The sequence below is a fragment of the Caloenas nicobarica genome, chromosome 26, assembly GCF_036013445.1.
Source record: "Caloenas nicobarica isolate bCalNic1 chromosome 26, bCalNic1.hap1, whole genome shotgun sequence".
Taxonomy (NCBI): Eukaryota; Metazoa; Chordata; class Aves; order Columbiformes; family Columbidae; genus Caloenas; species Caloenas nicobarica.
This window is the reverse complement of record NC_088270.1, coordinates 437093-454518: the sequence shown is the minus strand read 5'-3', so window position 1 is coordinate 454518 and position 17426 is coordinate 437093. Positions and strand designations below refer to the sequence as shown.

Genomic DNA, 17426 nt, shown 5'->3' with positions numbered 1-17426 from the left:
CAAAGCGTGAGAATTTGGAGCTTTTTGCCTTGGTCTCGGGTGTCAGTGGTGGCACAGCAGAGATGTGGGGGCATCCCCCATTGCAGTAAATTAAAAAATAATCATAATAATGATAATGATATTTCTGCTGCCCAGTTTGCTGTGCTGGGGAAGATGGGAGATTCGTCGAGTCCCTGCCCCGTCGCAGCGTTTATCAGCGTTTGTTTGGGGGCAGCAGGCTCTAAAACACCCTTTCGAGTGAGCTTTTGGCGTTTTGTGCTGGTTTTGTGTTGGTTTTGTGTGTCGGGTCAGAGGCAGAGCAGGAGGGAGCGTTTCCTCCGCTCTTCGGAGAGGGGAGGTGTTGGCATCGTGCAGAGGTGATGTCACGGCACAGCATCTGCTTAAAGCCCGTGAATTAGCTCATGGTAAATATAAATATTGTACGGGCGAGGAGTTTGAGTGCTCTCTATTGATAGCCCTCCCCCTCCCCCCTTTTTTTTTTTTAAACTTCAGGAATAGTAAAATCTTTATTTCCAGTTCCTGTAAGATGTATTTATTTATTTATTTATTTTAGGAGCAGTTGTGGTTTGAGGGTAGTTTGTTTTTATTTATTTTTTTTTTCCTTCTTAATTTATTAAACGGAAAGGAAGGTCTCGGCTCCCTTCCCCCTTCCCCATGCCCTTAATAGCTCTCCCGGCTATTTTAATCCTTCGAGTTGGGAGGTGAGGGCGGCGCGGCGACGGTGCCGATGTCCCCAGCGCCGGGTCCCCGGGCCGGCGTGGGCACCTCGAGTGTCCTCCCGGCCCGGTGTCCCCAGGTGTTGTAAGTCACCCTGTCAAGGGGGAATCGCCCTCTCGGCTCTGTCGGCAGATGTGGGACGCGGGTTTGCAGACGCGGGTTTGCGGATGCCGTGCTGCCCGCTGACCTTGGCGAGCCGTGAGATCCCACGGCAAACGAGACCTGGCACCGCCGTCCTGAGAAAATACAGCAGGGCATGAATTGGTTTTCGTATCGATTTACCTGGGCGAGGGACGAGATCGGGGTTTTTGGGGAATTATTTAGCGCAGTTGCAGCGGGTATGTGATGCTGGTGCCCGGTTTGCCCGCCCGGTGTTCTGTGCCTGGGGATGTGCCGGCCGGCAGCCGCCCCGGATAAATAAAACCCGAAGGCTCCTATAAAACTCTGTTATTGCTGCGGCACAAAGTTAGGGCCACTGGAGGTTTCTGCTCCCCGGCTCTCGCGCGCGGCAATGAATATTTTATGGGGAAGGAAATACTTAGCGTCTGAATCTTTTTATAGCGCCGGCTGCTCCGGCGGGCACAACCTGCCCCTCGCACGCGTCCGCCGCAGACCCCCCCACTCCCGCAGCATCCGATGGGATGAATAAATACATCCCAAAGGATAAATACATAGATCCTGAGGGATGCTGCGGGAGGGCGAGGGGCCACGCAGCCCCAAAGATGCTGTGGGATGAGGGTCCTGACCTGTTGCACGGTCACAGACCCGCGCAGGACTCGCGAGGATGCTCTGGGCTTTGCCTCAGGGTTCGCTGTTCAACAGGTATCGGTAGAACTCCGCTGTCCGGCGCTTTCCTCGGCAGTGGGGGGTTTGCCGTGCCCGGTAGCCGGTGGCCCCGCCGCGCTGCGCCCGGGCCCGGGATGACAAAGTGCCCTTTAGTTAATTGCAGAACGGATCGCCTGGAGTTAAAAGTTCTGATTTATACGGCTGTGGCTCTAACTGCTCAATAACACGGGCCCGTAATCTACTTTCATTTCAAACAGAAGGGTGATTTATGGGGCAGCATGCCGCTTTAGCTCAGAAATGAGGTGTTCAACATATGCTCTGTTGACATAAATTTGGAATTTATCGCTCCTGTCAAAACTGCCTGTTGGACAAAGGTGCGCATTAAGGCAATAAATGGCTCAGAATAGTTTTCTGTCAAATTTCCCAACCATTGTATTCACTCTGTTTGAGGGGGGAAAAATACACAGTTAAAAGTAATCCAACAGCCCAAAGCCATGTGTCTGGTTTGGAGGGGAGGGCGGCGGGTCTCCTCCCGCTCCCCAAAAGGGGCGGTGGGGACGAGCTGGGCAACCAGACCCTGGAACAGAAATAGCAGAAGGCGGGTTTGCAGGTTTTCAAGTGGGCAGAGCAGGAGCTTGCTCGCGGTGGCAGTGGGTGCTTGTGGTGGTCTTTGGTACCAGGGCGGCACTGGTACCCGCGGCCCCGGGGATGCTCCACAGAGCCCCCACCTCCCCGGGGAGCGGGCAGCGGCGTTTGCCACCAATCCCGGCCTCTTCACACAAAGCTCCCTGGTGGGGGGGAAACTTGTAATTTTTATACCGAGCAGTCTCGCTGGAGTCGCCATCTCTTTGAAGCGCTTTTTGCAAGGCTTTTACAGGCCTTTTTAATTACTGGGAGCTTGCAAGGGGCCAGCCGGCGCTAGGGGTGTCACCCCACGGTGGGTCCCGGCCCCAGGGTGCCCCCGCACGAGCATCCTCACCCCCTCATCATCCTCACCGCCCAGCAAACCTGTGCCGGAGCATCCTCCAGCAACATCCCACACCCCGGAGGCTTCGGCTGCTCCGTGTTCGTGTGCATTGAGCGGGAGTTACAGAGGAGAACTGTATTTTTCTTAGAAAAAGACTTTTTTCCCCAATTGCCGCTGCTCTCCATCCCACAAGCATCTTCTTGGCTGAGTTGCTGGTGGGGACCTTGCAGGAGAAAGGGAGTGCGTGGAGCGTAATTTCAGCATCAGATTGAAATAGTAAAGTGTGGTTTATCTTTTAGAGCTCAACTTTGGGCGGCATTGCCGAGAACTGATGTATTTTAATGTCCTTAACTTCTCCCCGCCTTTCTAGAGGCACAACTTTAGAAGCACATATTGATCTTTCCCCTCAGATCTTAACAGCCCGAGCAGCCGTAATACCTTGCTTACATCTGCCAGGTTTTTGTGCAGTTTTGCAACATCTCCTTAATCCAGCGAGCAGAAATAGAACATTTCAATCATATTTTGCTACCGGGAAACCGAGCAGATAAAGCGCTTTAAGACCTTGTTGAAAGGGACCGTGCAAGATGGCGAGCGATAAGATCGTCCTATAAGCAGACGCCGAATGGGAAACTTTTGTTGCTGCTGAAATTTGTTGGTAGAGATATTGCAAATAAATTACTGGCTGAGCACCCGGCGTGTTAAAACAAGGAGGAGGTGGCCCGGGCCGGGGAACGGCAGCGCCGGGTTGGGTGCAGACGCGGGTTCCTGAGTTGGGGGGCCGTGCTGGTTGTGCTGCTGTTCCTATAGGTGATGCAGACAAAGGAAACTTGTCCTTTTGTTTCTGCTCTGTTTCTTGAGACTTGCTTTAAATTAAAAAAAGAAAAAAATCCAGGTTTTACTTGAACTAATTAACGAATTACACTTCAATTCACTGAAAAGGCATTCTAGCCTCAAAGAGCCAAGCGCCACGATGTTGGCATGGGGGACGCCGCGTGTTTCCTAACAAAGTGGTTTAAACGCAGTGTTAAGTGCAGGAGCGAGATCAGCCCAAGCCGGGGAAGGGTGACAGGCATGGCCCTAATTAAAAATGCAAAATGAGAAGGTTGTCACTTATGTAGCTGACTTCTTGGCAGCAGAAGCCTGTCAGGAGGCTGCTGGTTTATTTATTTTTGCCAGGCGGATAAACCCTTTGGATCGTAAACCTTCTTGGCCTGAATTCATGCATGACTCTTAATCCTCCGCCATGACACAGTGAATTCAGGACAAGCCTGATTAATAATTACATTATACAGCAAAGTTGAAACCAACTTCTGCTCTTTTCCTCTCCACTCCCTTTCTGCTCCACCGCGTTTGCTCACTGCCAAACGTCACTGGTTCCCCTCCTGTGGTCCAGCGCTGCCGTTCAGCATCCCTGAGGGCGGGATGCGGGACGGGATGCAGGGCAGGATGCGGGACGGGATGCAGGGCGAGATGCGGGGCTGCTGCTTTGCAAGGGAATTGGGCTCTGCACCGTGGGGCAAGGGATGTTCCAGCTGGGGCTCCGTGGAGCAACAGCTTCACGCCTGTAAAACTTAAACCAGGGCCTGGAAATAAAGCTCAGGAGAAGCTCAGTCTCCCCGCCCAGCTGCCGCAGAGGCGAGCGGCCCTTGCAGCCCTGCGCAGCCGTTCCAGCCCTCCCGCGGGAGCAGCGGAGGGAGGAGGTTCGGCGTCGAGCCCCGGACAAGACCGTTTCTGTTTTGTCTTTGGCAACAAGGCAATAAAAATACGCCCGTCGGTTCGCAGCGCGATGATAAATGGTGGATGCGATCAGAGGTCGGCACGCGGCGATGTGCCGTGTTGCTCCTCAAACATGTACAAATACTTCTGTGTTTACAGCATCCAATTTTGAAACGTCGCACGTGCTCCTGCCGCGAGCCCTTGGTGCGAACGGCTTGTGTTCCCCGAGGTGCGGCTGGCGAGGAGGGCGTTTGTGTTTGCAGCTTGTGGGGGAGTTATCAAAGCTGCTGTTGAGCACAGAGCCATTTGGGAGGGGCTGCCTGGGGGTGGCAGTGACAGCTCAGTGAGTGGGATGGAGGTTGGGTGTCGTACACTTCTGCCCAGGTCTGTGCAAATACTGTCTGTTTGAGGTTATTGCGTTTGGCAGGGAGCTCCGCTCTGTGTGGGTCACTTGGTACCCAGAGCCAGAGCATCAACGTTTCCGTGGCAAAGAGAGGGAAATAACGTGGGTCTGGCCAGTGCGGCCACGGTCACCGTCCACTGCCCACCATGGCGAAGCAGGGGAGATGCTGTGAGTGGTACCCGAACCCCACTCCTGCTCCCTGGGATGCTCAGCCCTCGGGGGGATGCAGGATGCGGGATGCTCAGCCCTCGGGGGGATGCAGGATGCTCAGCCCTCGGGGGGATGCAGGATGCGGGATGCTCAGCCCTGGGGGGGATGCAGGATGCGGGATGCTCAGCCCTCGGGGGGTTGCGGGATGCTCAGCCCTCGGGGGGATGCGGGATGCTCAGCCCTCGGCGTGGCGCGGGGCCAGCGACGCGGCTGTGCCGCCGCAGCCGGGCGGTTGTGCGAGGCTGCCCGGGCGTAGCTGCGTTGGTGCCGCGTGCTGCCAGGAAATGGTGAGCGGCGCGTTTCCTGTTTGCAAGCTGGCGGTTCAGTTCTTTGCTTGTGATTTGTGTCGCGCTGAATTTGGATGGAAATTGGGATTTGGTTAGAAATGCACACAAACATCTTTATTTTTTTTTTCTGGAGTACAGTGCCCTTTTCAAAAGCACTAGCTGCACAGGGAAGAAGTTTGCCAACACATACTTCGCATTAACTCTAGAGTTCAGATTTATTTGGTTTATTAACTTTAGTAATGATACCAAACATCAAACAGGAGAGGGTCATCTCATAGGTCCTGGGGTGCTGCACGGAACCAGCGCCGGTCTGGGGCAATTCGCGGCTTGTGGGGACAGCGGGCGGTTTCCTGGCGGGGTTTTGGGGACCTGTCCCCCCGTGGGAGCACTGACCCCTCTCTGTTCTCCCCCAGGAAGCTGCACAGTGGGATGAAGACGTACGGATGTGAGTTGTGCGGGAAGCGGTTCCTGGACAGCTTGCGGCTGCGAATGCACTTACTGGCTCACTCAGGTGGGTTGGGGGATGCAGGGAAGGGGGTGCGGGGGGGATGCGGGGAGGATGCTCCCTATGCCCACCCAGGGATGCTGCAGCTGCCCAGCTCATGTGTCTCGTCTGGAGGAGACACATGCAGAGCTGCTGTACCTTCCCAGGGCGGCACATTGCAAACTTGTTCCCTGGTCCCCGGTAATCTGATTTATTTAAATTTTTGGTTTTGGAGTTCATTTTCGGTCCCTTAATTGGGGAAATATTTTCTGGGCTAAGCAGCTAGGAATAACAGGCTCGGCGTACAGTGCAGCTGCTCGTTGTCCAGCCCCACTCGTGGCACAAGTGTCGCCTCCCGCATGTCACTGCACCATGTTCCTCGTGTATGGGCACCCGCCGCAGCTTCGTTAGCAAAGCCGATGCGGAATTAGGCGTTCTCTACCTAATGAATCTAACTAGCAGGTTCGCATGGTGCAGGCCCTTTAATTAAATAGATAGGAAGAGCTGGAGCGCCGCGCTGCTGGGCAGGCTGTGCTCGGCCAGGCTGTGCGGCTGGTGCGTCCTGGGCAGCCCCTTGTGCAGCGGGTGTAACGGGACAAGCGCAGCCGGACCCCAGAGCCCTCGCTCAAAGGCAGGTGGGCGTCCGTGTCCCCTCCTTTGAGCACAAATCACCCGGGGTGGCGGGTGCTGCAGCCAGAGCTCTGCTTAGAGGTCGCATTGCAAGGAACTTTATTATATTTTAATCTTTTTCTTTTTTCTCCTATTTTTGTATTTCTTTTTTCCCCACTGCCCCCTGTTCTGCCCTGGCACTGCGGTGCAGGTCCCCGTGGTGCTTGGACACCGGTCCCCAGGATGCTGTTTGTCCCCCCAGGATGCTGTTTGTCCCCCCCGGCCCTGGCGCTCGCGGCTCGTGTTTGTTATGGTCGCTTTGGCTCGCAGCCCGTCCCTGGCGGGCGGCCAGCTTTGTGGGTACAGTATGTACAGTGATCGCTGAGCCAAGCCTGTCATCGCGCAGGATTAATTATTATTTTTTTAAATTTTTTTTTTTTAAGCCCGGCGAGAGTGGGGGGGCGGGGAGAGCTCTGCCCTGCGCTCGCAAACAGCCGCCGCGAATTCCAGCGCTGTTATTTATTAAAGCGGAGACCTTTGCACCTCTCCCCTCGCCTCCCCCCGGCAGGACGCGGGGCTGCGCCGCGGCGCGGGGGCTGTTTTCGGCACAGCGGCTCTGGACGGTGTGTTTAACGGGGAGCAGAGCACCAGGGTGGCACGGTGTGTGTCCCCGGCACCCGCTCCTGCGGCTGCCCGCGATGCCAAAGGCAGCACTCGCTGGGTTCAGCGGAGGTTGGCGTCAGTCGTCCCCATCCCCGCGGTTTTGGGAGACAGCTGGTGCTAAAGGAGCATTTACACTAAGGAACAAACTGGGGCCCGGTCCTGGGGGGTTGCGGTGTCCCCTCGGCCTCGCAGCTGCAAGGTGAACACGCAGCCGCGTGTTTACGCTGCGATGTAAAGCGTAAATGCCATAAAGCCTTTAATGCCACGTAAAGCCGTTCCCTACGTGCCGCCCCGCAGATGCGCTCCCAGAAATCTGTGAGGACAGTACAGGGAGTTGTCCCTGTCCCAGAAAGAGGAATTGTTGGGGGTACAAGGGGGGACACGCAGCTCCTCGGTGGACGGTTAAGAAGGGCCATGGATGTGACCGGGGACACCGGTCCCAGTGCCACCCTACGTGGGCATCTTTGCCACGGCTGGTTTTTGGTGGCCACGCTTGCCCGTGACCTGGGCTGGCGGTCACCAAACCGCCTCTTTGGAAGGATGAGGGTCCCATCGGTGCGGGGGTGGAACGTGCTGGGGGGCCGGGGGGGTGTGGGGCGCAGGTGGGGCGGCGCGGGGGGCAGCGCAGACCCCGCGGTCCCCGCAGTCCCGGCCCCCCCGGCCGGCTGGCCGGCGTCCCGCGCCCGGTGCCGGGTGATGTCAGCGCCTGCCGGCAGGTCTGGATGTTCTGCCAGCGTTCCCGCGTTTATGATCATCCGCAGATGTGCATCCAAGAACACACTGTACCCACAGCAGAAATTAATGCAGGCTTGACTGCCGGCCAAGCCGCGCACACGGGGGAGAGGAAGAAAGAAAACAAAAACTGTTTAATGCTGTTTATAAATTATACACTGGCTGATGAAAAATACATTTCTCTCAGCCCCCCTCCCTCCCCATCCTCTCTGCCTCGAGAGCTCGGAGCAGAAGAACATGGTTTGCTTGTGAGCTCCTGTTTTGGCCAGGTGCCTGGGCCGGCTGCTGGGGCAGAGCCAGCTGCTTCCCCCCGCCCTTACCTGATGAAATATGTTTATTTTTCACCCGCCGCCGCCTCTCCCCTCCTTTGGCCGCCCCTTGGTTTTGCGGGGGGTGCCAGGACCCCTCGCGCCGCGCGCTCCCTGTGCCGCACGCGCCGAGGTGCATCGCTGTGGGTGCTCACCCCGAAACGTCCGTGGGCATCGCGTCCCCCCGCGTGTGCTGCTGGGGGAAACTTCCCAAACTTCCCCCGAGGTGCTGCCGCTGGGACCCCCCTCTCCTGGGCGGGGGGGAACGGGGCCGCAGCCCCCCCATCCCTGCCACCCCCTCCCCGCGCGCTCGCCAGCCATTTGCACGGCTTTTGTGGGTTTTTTTAATGCTGCTAATGTTTATCATTTGCCCAACAGGCTTGACAGATTTTGTTTCCTGTCGCGCGGCGGCTGCGAGCCCCCCCGGTTGCCAAGGAGCCGCCTCCCCGCACCGTCACGGCCTGATTTGGTATTCCGCGCGGCGCCCCGCCGCATCTCTGTATGCAAGACAAAGTGTTTTGATGGAGGACGATTGCGGGAGTGTCTGGAGGCTGCTCGGAGTTTTACGGGCTGTGCAGAGCGCGCGGGGCTGCGCTGGGCGCTGCCGAGGGACCAGCACCTGCGCGGCGGGGGCATTATTGCAGAACCTGCCCTTTCCTGCTCCCCAGCTAAAAATCCACGCTGTTTTATGTTTTTTCAATGCGGAAATACCCCCCGGTGCCCGCTCCGTCCCTCCTGGTCCTGCCCCAAACCTCTGCAGGTGCCTGGGAGATGCAGCCGGAGCATCTGCCCCTGATGCCGAGATGATGCTCGTGTGCTCGGCCGCGTCACCCCAAAGCCCCCCGGTCCCCCCGTCCCTTCTCCAGGTGGGGAGGAGGCTCCGCAGTCCCCCCTTAACCTTTTTATCTTATGTTCGGTTGTTGCCTTTTGGTGGCACTTTGGGCAGGAAGGAGGCAAAGGCGTTTGCCTCCCTCAACCCAAGCTCTGCAGCTCCGGCTTTTTTCCACCCTTCTTGGGTCTCTGCGATGTGTTTTTTTAGCGCAGAGATTTTCACGACTGTCTCTTCCACTCGGGTGAAGCAGGGGAGAAGGGAAATAGCAATAATAATAATAACGGCAATAATAAAAATCAAAAAGCAGCTTGATGTGGGCAAAAAGAAGAAAACAAGAGAATGGGGTAGAGAACAGGCTAAATTTAAAATTGTAATTGGCTGACTTCCACAGGCTTGCGGGTGTTTTAATGACTCATAATAACTTCATTTAAAACCAGCTGAGCAGAAAATAGATTGGAGAGGAGCCTCAGGCCATTATGGATTTGGGTTTTTTTTGACAAGCTCTGTTTTCGGCAGCCAGGAAGGCACTCGCGGAGGGCTCGGCTGCTTCGCTCTCCCGAGTTGGTGGTCTGCCCGGCAGAGATTGTATAGAAACCGGGGCTGGCTCTTTTTTTTTTCCTTTTTTTTTTTTTGCTGATTAAAAATAGATGCCTTGAGGTATTATTTTAGCATCACTGTGGTTTGGTGCTTTTTTTCTTTGTACTTTTGATGTGGTAAATGGAACATAAATAAAATTGTTTTTGAAATTACTGAATTAATTAGGTAGTAAAGCGACAACAGTGCATAAATTTACTTGGCAATTTTTTTTTAGTCCATATTTCCCCTCCCCTCTCTCTACCTTCTCATGAGCTACAGCCTGTTAGGGATATATAATCCCAAATTTTTGTTAATCGCCTGTGCTGGGGAATAGATGTTGCCTGGTACTGGTGGGGCCATTGTGCCAAAATTGGGGTGTTGCTGCCGCCAGCCCGTCCGGCCACGGGAAATCACCCATTTCCCATCTTCCTCCTCCTTTCCCCACCCTCCTCCTCCTCCAGAGGATGCTCCTGGCTCCTTTTTTTTCCTTTTGTCTTGTTTCTTCCTGGGCTACAGTTGGTGTTTTCAGAGCCCCCTCCCCACAGCCTCTCACCCCTGTGACAGTCGTCGGTCTGTGGGACGATGGTGGGTGGGAGATGGTGACACTGGTGGACAGGGGGATGCAGGCAGCGCAGGCCGGTGAAGGATGGTTCGGGACGTTTTACTGCTTCCTACTATGCGAAGTGCTAAAACTGGAGAGGCTGTTTCTCGTCCCCAATAAAGTAATTAAAGTGAATGGGCGCTGGGAGGTACCATTGGGGAGAGGGCAGCTAAAACTCGACCGGCTCTGTGTTGACACCCGCCCAGCTGAGCCTCGCTTTGGGCAGCCCTGCCTGTGCCCGGAAAGCTGAGCTTATGGGGCTGGTACCAGGGACGGTACCAGGGATGCTCATGGGGCTGGTACCAGGGACAGTACCAGGGATGCTCATGGGGCTGGTACCAGGGATGCTCGCTGTCACCCTCTGGAACTTCCCATTGCCAAGAGCTGCTTTAAACCCCGCAGTGTGGGGCTGAGTCCTTGCTTTTGGGAATTAAATAAGCCAAGCCCCTTGTTACCACGCTGACCTTGTGGCGGGGGGGCCGGGGTGGCTGTGACTGTGCAGAAAGCAACGGATGGAAAAAGCGTTGGCTCCTCGTCCGCTCGCTTGCAGGGACCTTTCTGAGGCAGGAGCTATAAATTTGCTCGCACGGATATAAATGTGCGGCGGGGAAACCAGTGCCAACCGCGAAGCTCGTGCTGAAGTGCGGCCGCCCCTTGGCAGCACGCGGAGTCCCGGCCGTCGGGGAGATCGTCCCGAGGTATCTGTGTACTGCGGGCAACATGAAGCGCTTGCTAAAAATACCATCCCGGAGCTCGGGTGTGCGTTCGGAGAGGCCGATCGTGTCCGTGGGTGTCGGTTAAAGCACGGAAAATGAGTGAGAGGAAGAGCTGAGAGCCCTGACACGGGCTGTGGATGTGCCGCTTTCCAGTGTGCCCTGCTCCCTTTAATAACAAACACCGAGCCACGCTGGTTTTTTCTGAGCCCTGTTATAATAAGCTCAGATGTTGGATGACATTTTTCCCGGTGACTCACATAGTAAAATTAACCTTGAACTATTTACATATGCAATCGCCGCCCTCCCTCCTCTCCCTCCCCGCTCTGCGAGCGTGTGTACATTGCAGGAATCCTGGCACTGGATCAGGTTTTGTTTTGCTGATGAGAGAAAAAAAAAAAAAAAAAAGAAAAAAATTCCCCTGCCTGGAGTACACATCTACTTGAGGGAAAGAACACCGAGTCCTGGCCTTTGGAAATTGGCAGGCGGCGTGCTGTTCCCGCGCTGATAAGAGGTACTGTAAATAAAACTGTACGGCAGCGCCTGCTGTAAAATGCCCCGCGTCTGTACTCATTGTTCTGACAGCTCCGGCTTTTTTTGGGGCCGCTGTTTTGGTACACGCTGTGCTTCCTTATGTAAGCGCCCGGCTCCTCCCGCCCATCGCCCTGTTTATTTTCCCCTCGCCAGGAATTTTTCTGTCCCCCCCGGGCAGACGCCGGCCGCCTCGGCCTCTCCTCGCCGAGCCCTCTTTTTCCCTTTTTTTCGCATTTCTCCCTTGGCGAGCGGCCGCGTGGCCCGCGCGCACCCGGGCTGTTTCGAATGCAAACTTGACGTCGCGGCGAGGGCGGCGGAGAACAACATATGCACAGTAAACAGGCAGACTGTCGTATTGATTAACAGATGAGACCTCTATTATCGATCAGCGCTTGGCGAGAAAATTTATCACTTTTAATTTCGCCGCTGCCAAATATTTCTGCCTGCGAGCCAGCCGTTACCGAGACAATTTAAAGGCAAAGGAATTCTCTTTTTAATGCATCCTTGTCACCTTTTGGGTGAAGCCCTCTCCACATCTCCTGGTGCTGCGGACAGGGCGCTCGGGGGGACGGGGATGCTGCCTGCACCCGGCAATGGGCAGCTTCGGATGCACGTGTATCGCTGATCTCCCGTTATCTGGCAGGTTCTTATCTGCTGCTGTGCTCTCCTCACCCGGTACACGCTGATAGTGATTTTCTGAGAATTCTCCCCATCCTGCCCCTCTCCGCGAGCTCCTTGCTCGGCCGCAGCGTTCCAGCCCACGTGCGTCCTCGGGTGCCGGTGATGGGAAGGGGCAGGAAACCAATGACGGTCAGCTCGGTTACAGCGCTAATGAAACGCATTGATGTTTAGTGATTAAAAAAACCAATTAATTTATTCTGGCGAGAAACCCTTCACTGTGCGTTGTGCTGGGATGGGAGTGGGGGTGAAGCCAGGCGCTGGTTTTGTGGCGGGGCGATGTTCGGCACGCACCCCCATCGCGGGGCTGGGGCGGTTTGGGCGTCCCCGCACTAACCCTGTCCCGTTTCTCTCCCCAGCGGGCGCCAAGGCCCTGGTCTGCGATCAGTGCGGCGCCCAGTTCTCCAAGGAGGACGCCCTGGAGACGCACAGGCAGACGCACACCGGTACGTGGCCCTTTCCGTCCCTCGCTTAGGCACAGGTTTAACACTTAGGCTGCCTTTGTAACCTTTTGCCCAAAGGAGAGATTAACACTCTGCGGTTCCCACTTCTGGCTGCACAGGTCCCTTTCTTGACTTTGGTTTGCTTCAAGTAAGTTGGCTGCGTTTTCTGCTGAACTCTTAGCTGGAGATGGTTTTGTACTCGGGTTGAAGTTTGCGTGCGGTGTTTGCTGCTGACTTACTCCACTCTGGTTTTGCTGAGCTGACGTTTGTGGGAGGAGGAGCACAACCTGAGCATCGTTGGTCACCCTTGGGTTTCTCAAGCCATGCACACCGAAATTTGACCAGCATGGCCACCATTTCAGGTTCGAGAGCAGCTTCCCCACAGATAAATACCCTACCAGGAGGGTTTTGGGTGCTCGGGAGCCTGCAGGTGATGAGTTACAAATCATTTGCAGGTCCCAGCTGGTGCTGACAGTTGCGTTCCCATTTTTGAAGCATTTTTGGGGATCATTGCATTGCGCCCGAGCTCGGGGGTTCCATCGTGCTGCCGCAAGGTGTGTGCGGGTGCCGGTGTCTGCTGGATGTCGCACTGTGCAGCCACTCATCGGGAAGGATGCTCAGGGATCCGGGACCCAAGGATGGGGCTTTGGGGAGGGCTGGACCCACCTATGCACAAAAACCCCCTTTCCCCTGTGCTCATGTGGGTTTATAAACCCGAGCAGAGCGGTTGCTGTGGCCGAGCCTTCCCTGGCTCTGCAGCTCAGGCCATTAATTCCATGTCTTGGCGTCTGAGCTTTGCAGGAGGGAGGCAGCCCCAGCTCCTCTTCCCCTCAAACACGGGTACGAGGCACCAGTTTGCACAGCACTGTTGCATTTATTGCTCAGCATTAACGTATGCGCGTGGGAAACAGTGGCGCAGCAAACGTTCAGTGATTTGTTCCCTCTGCGAGCAAAACACCGGCCCTTTCCAAACGGCTCTGGGCACTTGGCTTCTGTTCTTGTGCTCCCAGCCCCTCGGTGTGGGCAGCACAAGCGGCTCTTTATGCCTCTTGCAAAAGCCACCTTACTGGGAAGGGCTGGCCACGGGCACAGGGGAGCTGTGGCCGGGCAGGTGGAGCCTCTGAAATCCCAAAAGCCAGGCTGGAGCGGGGCCAAGCGCCCGCTCCTCCCCGCGCTATATTGGGAGCCCTGTCACCCAGCACAAGCTCGTCTTTCAGCGCTGAAAACCCCGGTAAATGCCACAAACAGGCAGCGTGTGCCCGGGCGCTGGGCCGGCGCGGGGAGCTGGCCGGTGCCACGGCGGGTTTGGGGCGCGGTGGCGACGCAAAGTGCTGTGTCACCGGCGGGAATGGCTCCGGTGTCACCCGAGCCGGGAGCTGGCCCAGCACCAGCTCATAAATCCTGAAGTAATTGCCCTCCTCCTGCAGCGCTGTACGGCCGGGCTGAACGAAGCAGGGTGTTCTTAAAAACGGCGTGTGCTGGAGGTGGAGGAAAAGGCTCCCGGGGCAAAGCAAAGGGGCCGAGTCTGATCGGCATCCTAGGGGGGTGGGACCCCAGGTCCCCGCGGTGCCCCGTGACCCTGGTGTGACATGGGGAGCGGATGCTGTTGAGCAGCTATTTCACGTTGCCCGTGCCCTAAAACATCCCGCAGACACCGAGCAGAGCAGCTCCCTGAGTTTTGCTGCCGACCTTGAGGCTTCTGCGTGGATTAAAGCCCCTTTGGTTGCTGAAACCGGGGGGTTGGGCCGTGCCAGAGCTCAAAGGGCGACAGGAGCGCGGGGACAACCAACCCGCGCGGGTTCGTCATCGCCCCTCGGGCTGTAAACACGGGTGACACAGCAGAGGGGGGCGGCCGAAATAAATTGCTTCCTCTCGCGGGGGCAGAGCCCGTCCTGGCACAGGGAGCGTCGCCTCCCCCACGGCCGTTGCTATAATTAACCCCCTTCCCAAATAACGGCATCTCCCAGAAAGGATTTGTTGTCGGGCGTCCTCCCTTCGCCCTTAGCGGCAGGTCGGCTGGTAAAAGATCTTCCAGCCTTCCAGAGATAAATAGCCTTTTTTGGCAGGTAGATGCCTTCGAGGATGGCATCAAAAGCTGAGCAGGGTGTACACGGTACAGGCTGACCAGATGTCCCTGCTTTGCTCAAAACCAGGGGCTTTAGGGGAGGACCCTTTATCTCACTTATTTTTTTCCAGTGCCCTCTCTATTCCTCCAAACGACCATGCGCAACATGCAGCCGGCCCGGTGCTGCACCAAAACTGCCCATCTCCTACGGCAGGGCACCTGCGCCTGCTTTCTGCTGCAAGGTAAAAATTAATACTAAATAAAGACAAGGTGGTTTCTGGGTGTAAGTGCAGAGCTGTGTGCTGTGTCCAGCCCGGGCGCTGCGGACCGAGCCGCCCTCTCGGGTCCCCGCTGGCCCCAGCCAGAGGAAAAGCAGCAACTGTCCTGGTTCATCTTCCAGCAGTGCGACCTCGGTGCCACACCGGGGGCAGAGCCTGGAAAATTCCTTACCCTCCTCCCAAAATGTAGACGAAAAACTGAAATGCGTCGAGCAGAACAGCCTGTGTACCCCAGCGAGCGCTGGGGGGGCCGGGATGCTGCTGGCGGTGCTAACAGGGTGTGGGCTCGCCGCCAGGTTTATAAATATCAGAGGTGACTCGGCTCGAGTTCCCTCCCGGCTGCCAGGGCAATTAACGGGCGCAGCTCGGGCTCGCTGCTGCCCCGATCGCACGCCGGCGTGCTCGACGCGCGGTGAGATGATGTTTGCTTCAGCGGGTCGTTCGCTTCTTGATTTGTGGGGTCGGCCTGACCCCTCCTGCTCCACAAGGATGCGTGGGAGCCTTCACCTTCCCCCGCCCGCGTCCCCGCCCGCATCCCTCGCGTCCCCGCCCGCATCCCTCGCATCCCCTCCCGCGTCCCCGCCCGCATCCCTCGCGTCCCCGCCCGCGTCCCCGCCCGCATCCCCGCCCGCATCCCCGCCCGCATCCCCGCCTGCGTCCCCGCCCGCATCCCCGCCTGCGTCCCCGCCCGCATCCCCGCCCGCATCCCTCGCATCCCCGCCCGCATCCCCGCCCGCATCCCTCGCGTCCCCGCCCACATCCCTCGCATCCCCTGCTGTTGGTGACAGCACTGGGGTGCAGAAAGGAGTCAATAAAAGCAACATGTAACAGAAAATTGAAAAGCTATAAATCTTCCCCCTCCTTTTTTTTTTTTTCCTTTTTTTTTTGCTGGGATGTTGGTAGCGTTTTGATTTAATAGTTGGCCAAACACAAGGGTCTATTTTATTCAGAGTTTACAGGCCTCAGGGCTGTTATTCCTCCAAATTTAATAGCATTGAAATTGCAGGGTTGGCGATAATTTGCCTATCACTTTCTGCTCTCCCATTGATGTTTATTGTCAGCGGGATGGAATCTCAATCCGATTCACTTAGATAACATGTCTGTTAAACATTTAGATAATTGTGCCATCATTAACTTGTCACATTATTTTAGAGATTCAAAACAGTCGTGCGGTATAAGCGGAGGTACAAAGGGAGAGAACCGGGGCGCGGGGCCCAGCGGGGAGGTGCTGGTACGGGGGACGTCCCCATGCGGGGTGCCAGGGACGTATCACCCCGCAGCCACTCGGGAAGCTCAGCCGCCCTCTCCGGCTTTGTGGGGCTTTCACCACGTTTCGTTAAATATTTGTCATCTTCCTTTTGCTTTGCTTTCTCTGCCGCAAAATGGTGCTTGCCTAAAAACCATCAGCGACACTATGGACGTGCATTGCACTGGTTGTTTTTCTTGGTGTTGGAAATTAAGGATTTCCAGCAAGTGAGATGTATGGTGTGAGTTTGGTGACAGGAGCCGTGAATTATGTTGAGGCATAAATTCTGTTTGCGGAACGCTAAGCGTGGAGCCGTGGCCGTGCCGGCTCTCCACCGGGATGCTCGGTGGTGGCATCGCCCTGAACCACCATCCACAGGCGATTTGGGTTCAGGAGCTGCGGTTCCTGACCCTGCACTGAAACCGAACTGATGTCGTCCCAGGCTGCCCAGGACCTTCTGTGACCGTTTCATGGGACTCTAGAGAGGTTTCCCAGAGCAGCTCAATGGGGCGTCTGGGGGAAATGCGGCTGGATCGCGGTTTTCTCCATAGCTGGAGATAATGCGCTGTGGTATTAAGTACGCTTAGAGGTAATTATCCCTCCCGCGCTCGCTGCGTTCCGTGGCCCCGGCTGGGGGAGGGAGCGCGGCGATGCTGTGCGGTGATGCCCGGACCATGCTGTGCAGGTTTGCTGTTGATGTGAGCCTGGATTTTGGATGCTCAGATATGGAAAAGCAGCAGATGTGGGGCTGAGACGGGCTTTGGTTCAGGGACCAGGGTCATGGTTCCTGTAGAGGATGTGACTGGAAATGTGAAATGCTGATGGCGAAGATGCTTTGGTGGCTGCTGTGACGTTTCTGGGTACAGGCATCCGACTGGAGCCAAACGCGCCGTGCACGGGTGCGGCATCTTTTGTGCAGCATCGCCTGTAAATTTATTTAGAAGAATCTTGGAAAAAATACCTCGTGCTTAGTTTTGGCAGCTCGACAGGGAGCAGGACTCGCTCACTTCAGCCCTCGGCTGGGCAGAATGAAAGGAAAATGATGAGCCACGGAAGGATGAAACGGCACAACCCGAGTGCATCCACATGCAGAGCTTGAGGTTTTTCAGTACCCTCGCGGCCGAGTTTCTTTGCAAAAAGGACAGAAAAGGGTGCGAGCGGAGGGAAGGGCGAGCACGTGCGAGATCTTGGGGCGGCGGGTCCGGGGGGCGCAGCACAGAGCCCCTTTGTCTGACCGTAATGTCCTGTGACAGCGCTTGAAATCTGAGTCCCGGCGCATTCCTGGGGCCGGGAATCTCCTGGCTCCCCCGCGGCTCCTGCGCCCTCCCCGCGATCGGCAGCGAAACCCCCGCGCTCCGAGCTGGGACCGCGGGGACGCGGCCGGGTCGGGCTTCGCGCCGGCAGGTGGATTCGCCCAAAACAAGCCGGGAGATGGAAACGTGGGCAAGCGGCGCGCCCGAAACCCGCGGCCAATGGCCAGCCTGTAATTTTCCTGTGCAAATACTATTTAAAGCGCGATGAGAAAAGCCCTCTCGCTAAGCTACGGAGAAATCTTTCTTGTCCTTTAATTCTAGATGA

General features: G+C 56.4%; 1 protein-coding gene across 3 annotated transcripts in view; it reads left to right on the top strand.

Moving 5' to 3' along the window:
* ZBTB16 (zinc finger and BTB domain containing 16) overlaps positions 1-17426 on the top strand; it is a 46503-nt gene that overhangs the window by 16794 nt on the left and 12283 nt on the right. For 2 of the 3 annotated variants that reach the window (XM_065651908.1, XM_065651909.1), the window contains exons 3-4: positions 5500-5597; positions 8261-9375. In XM_065651908.1, the coding sequence (XP_065507980.1) occupies positions 5500-5597; positions 8261-9096 (934 nt within the window). In that variant the 3' untranslated portion in view covers positions 9097-9375. Of the gene's footprint in view, positions 1-5499; positions 5598-8260; positions 9376-12175; positions 12263-17426 lie in introns of those variants that run through there. The other variant, XM_065651910.1, reaches the window with a different exon arrangement.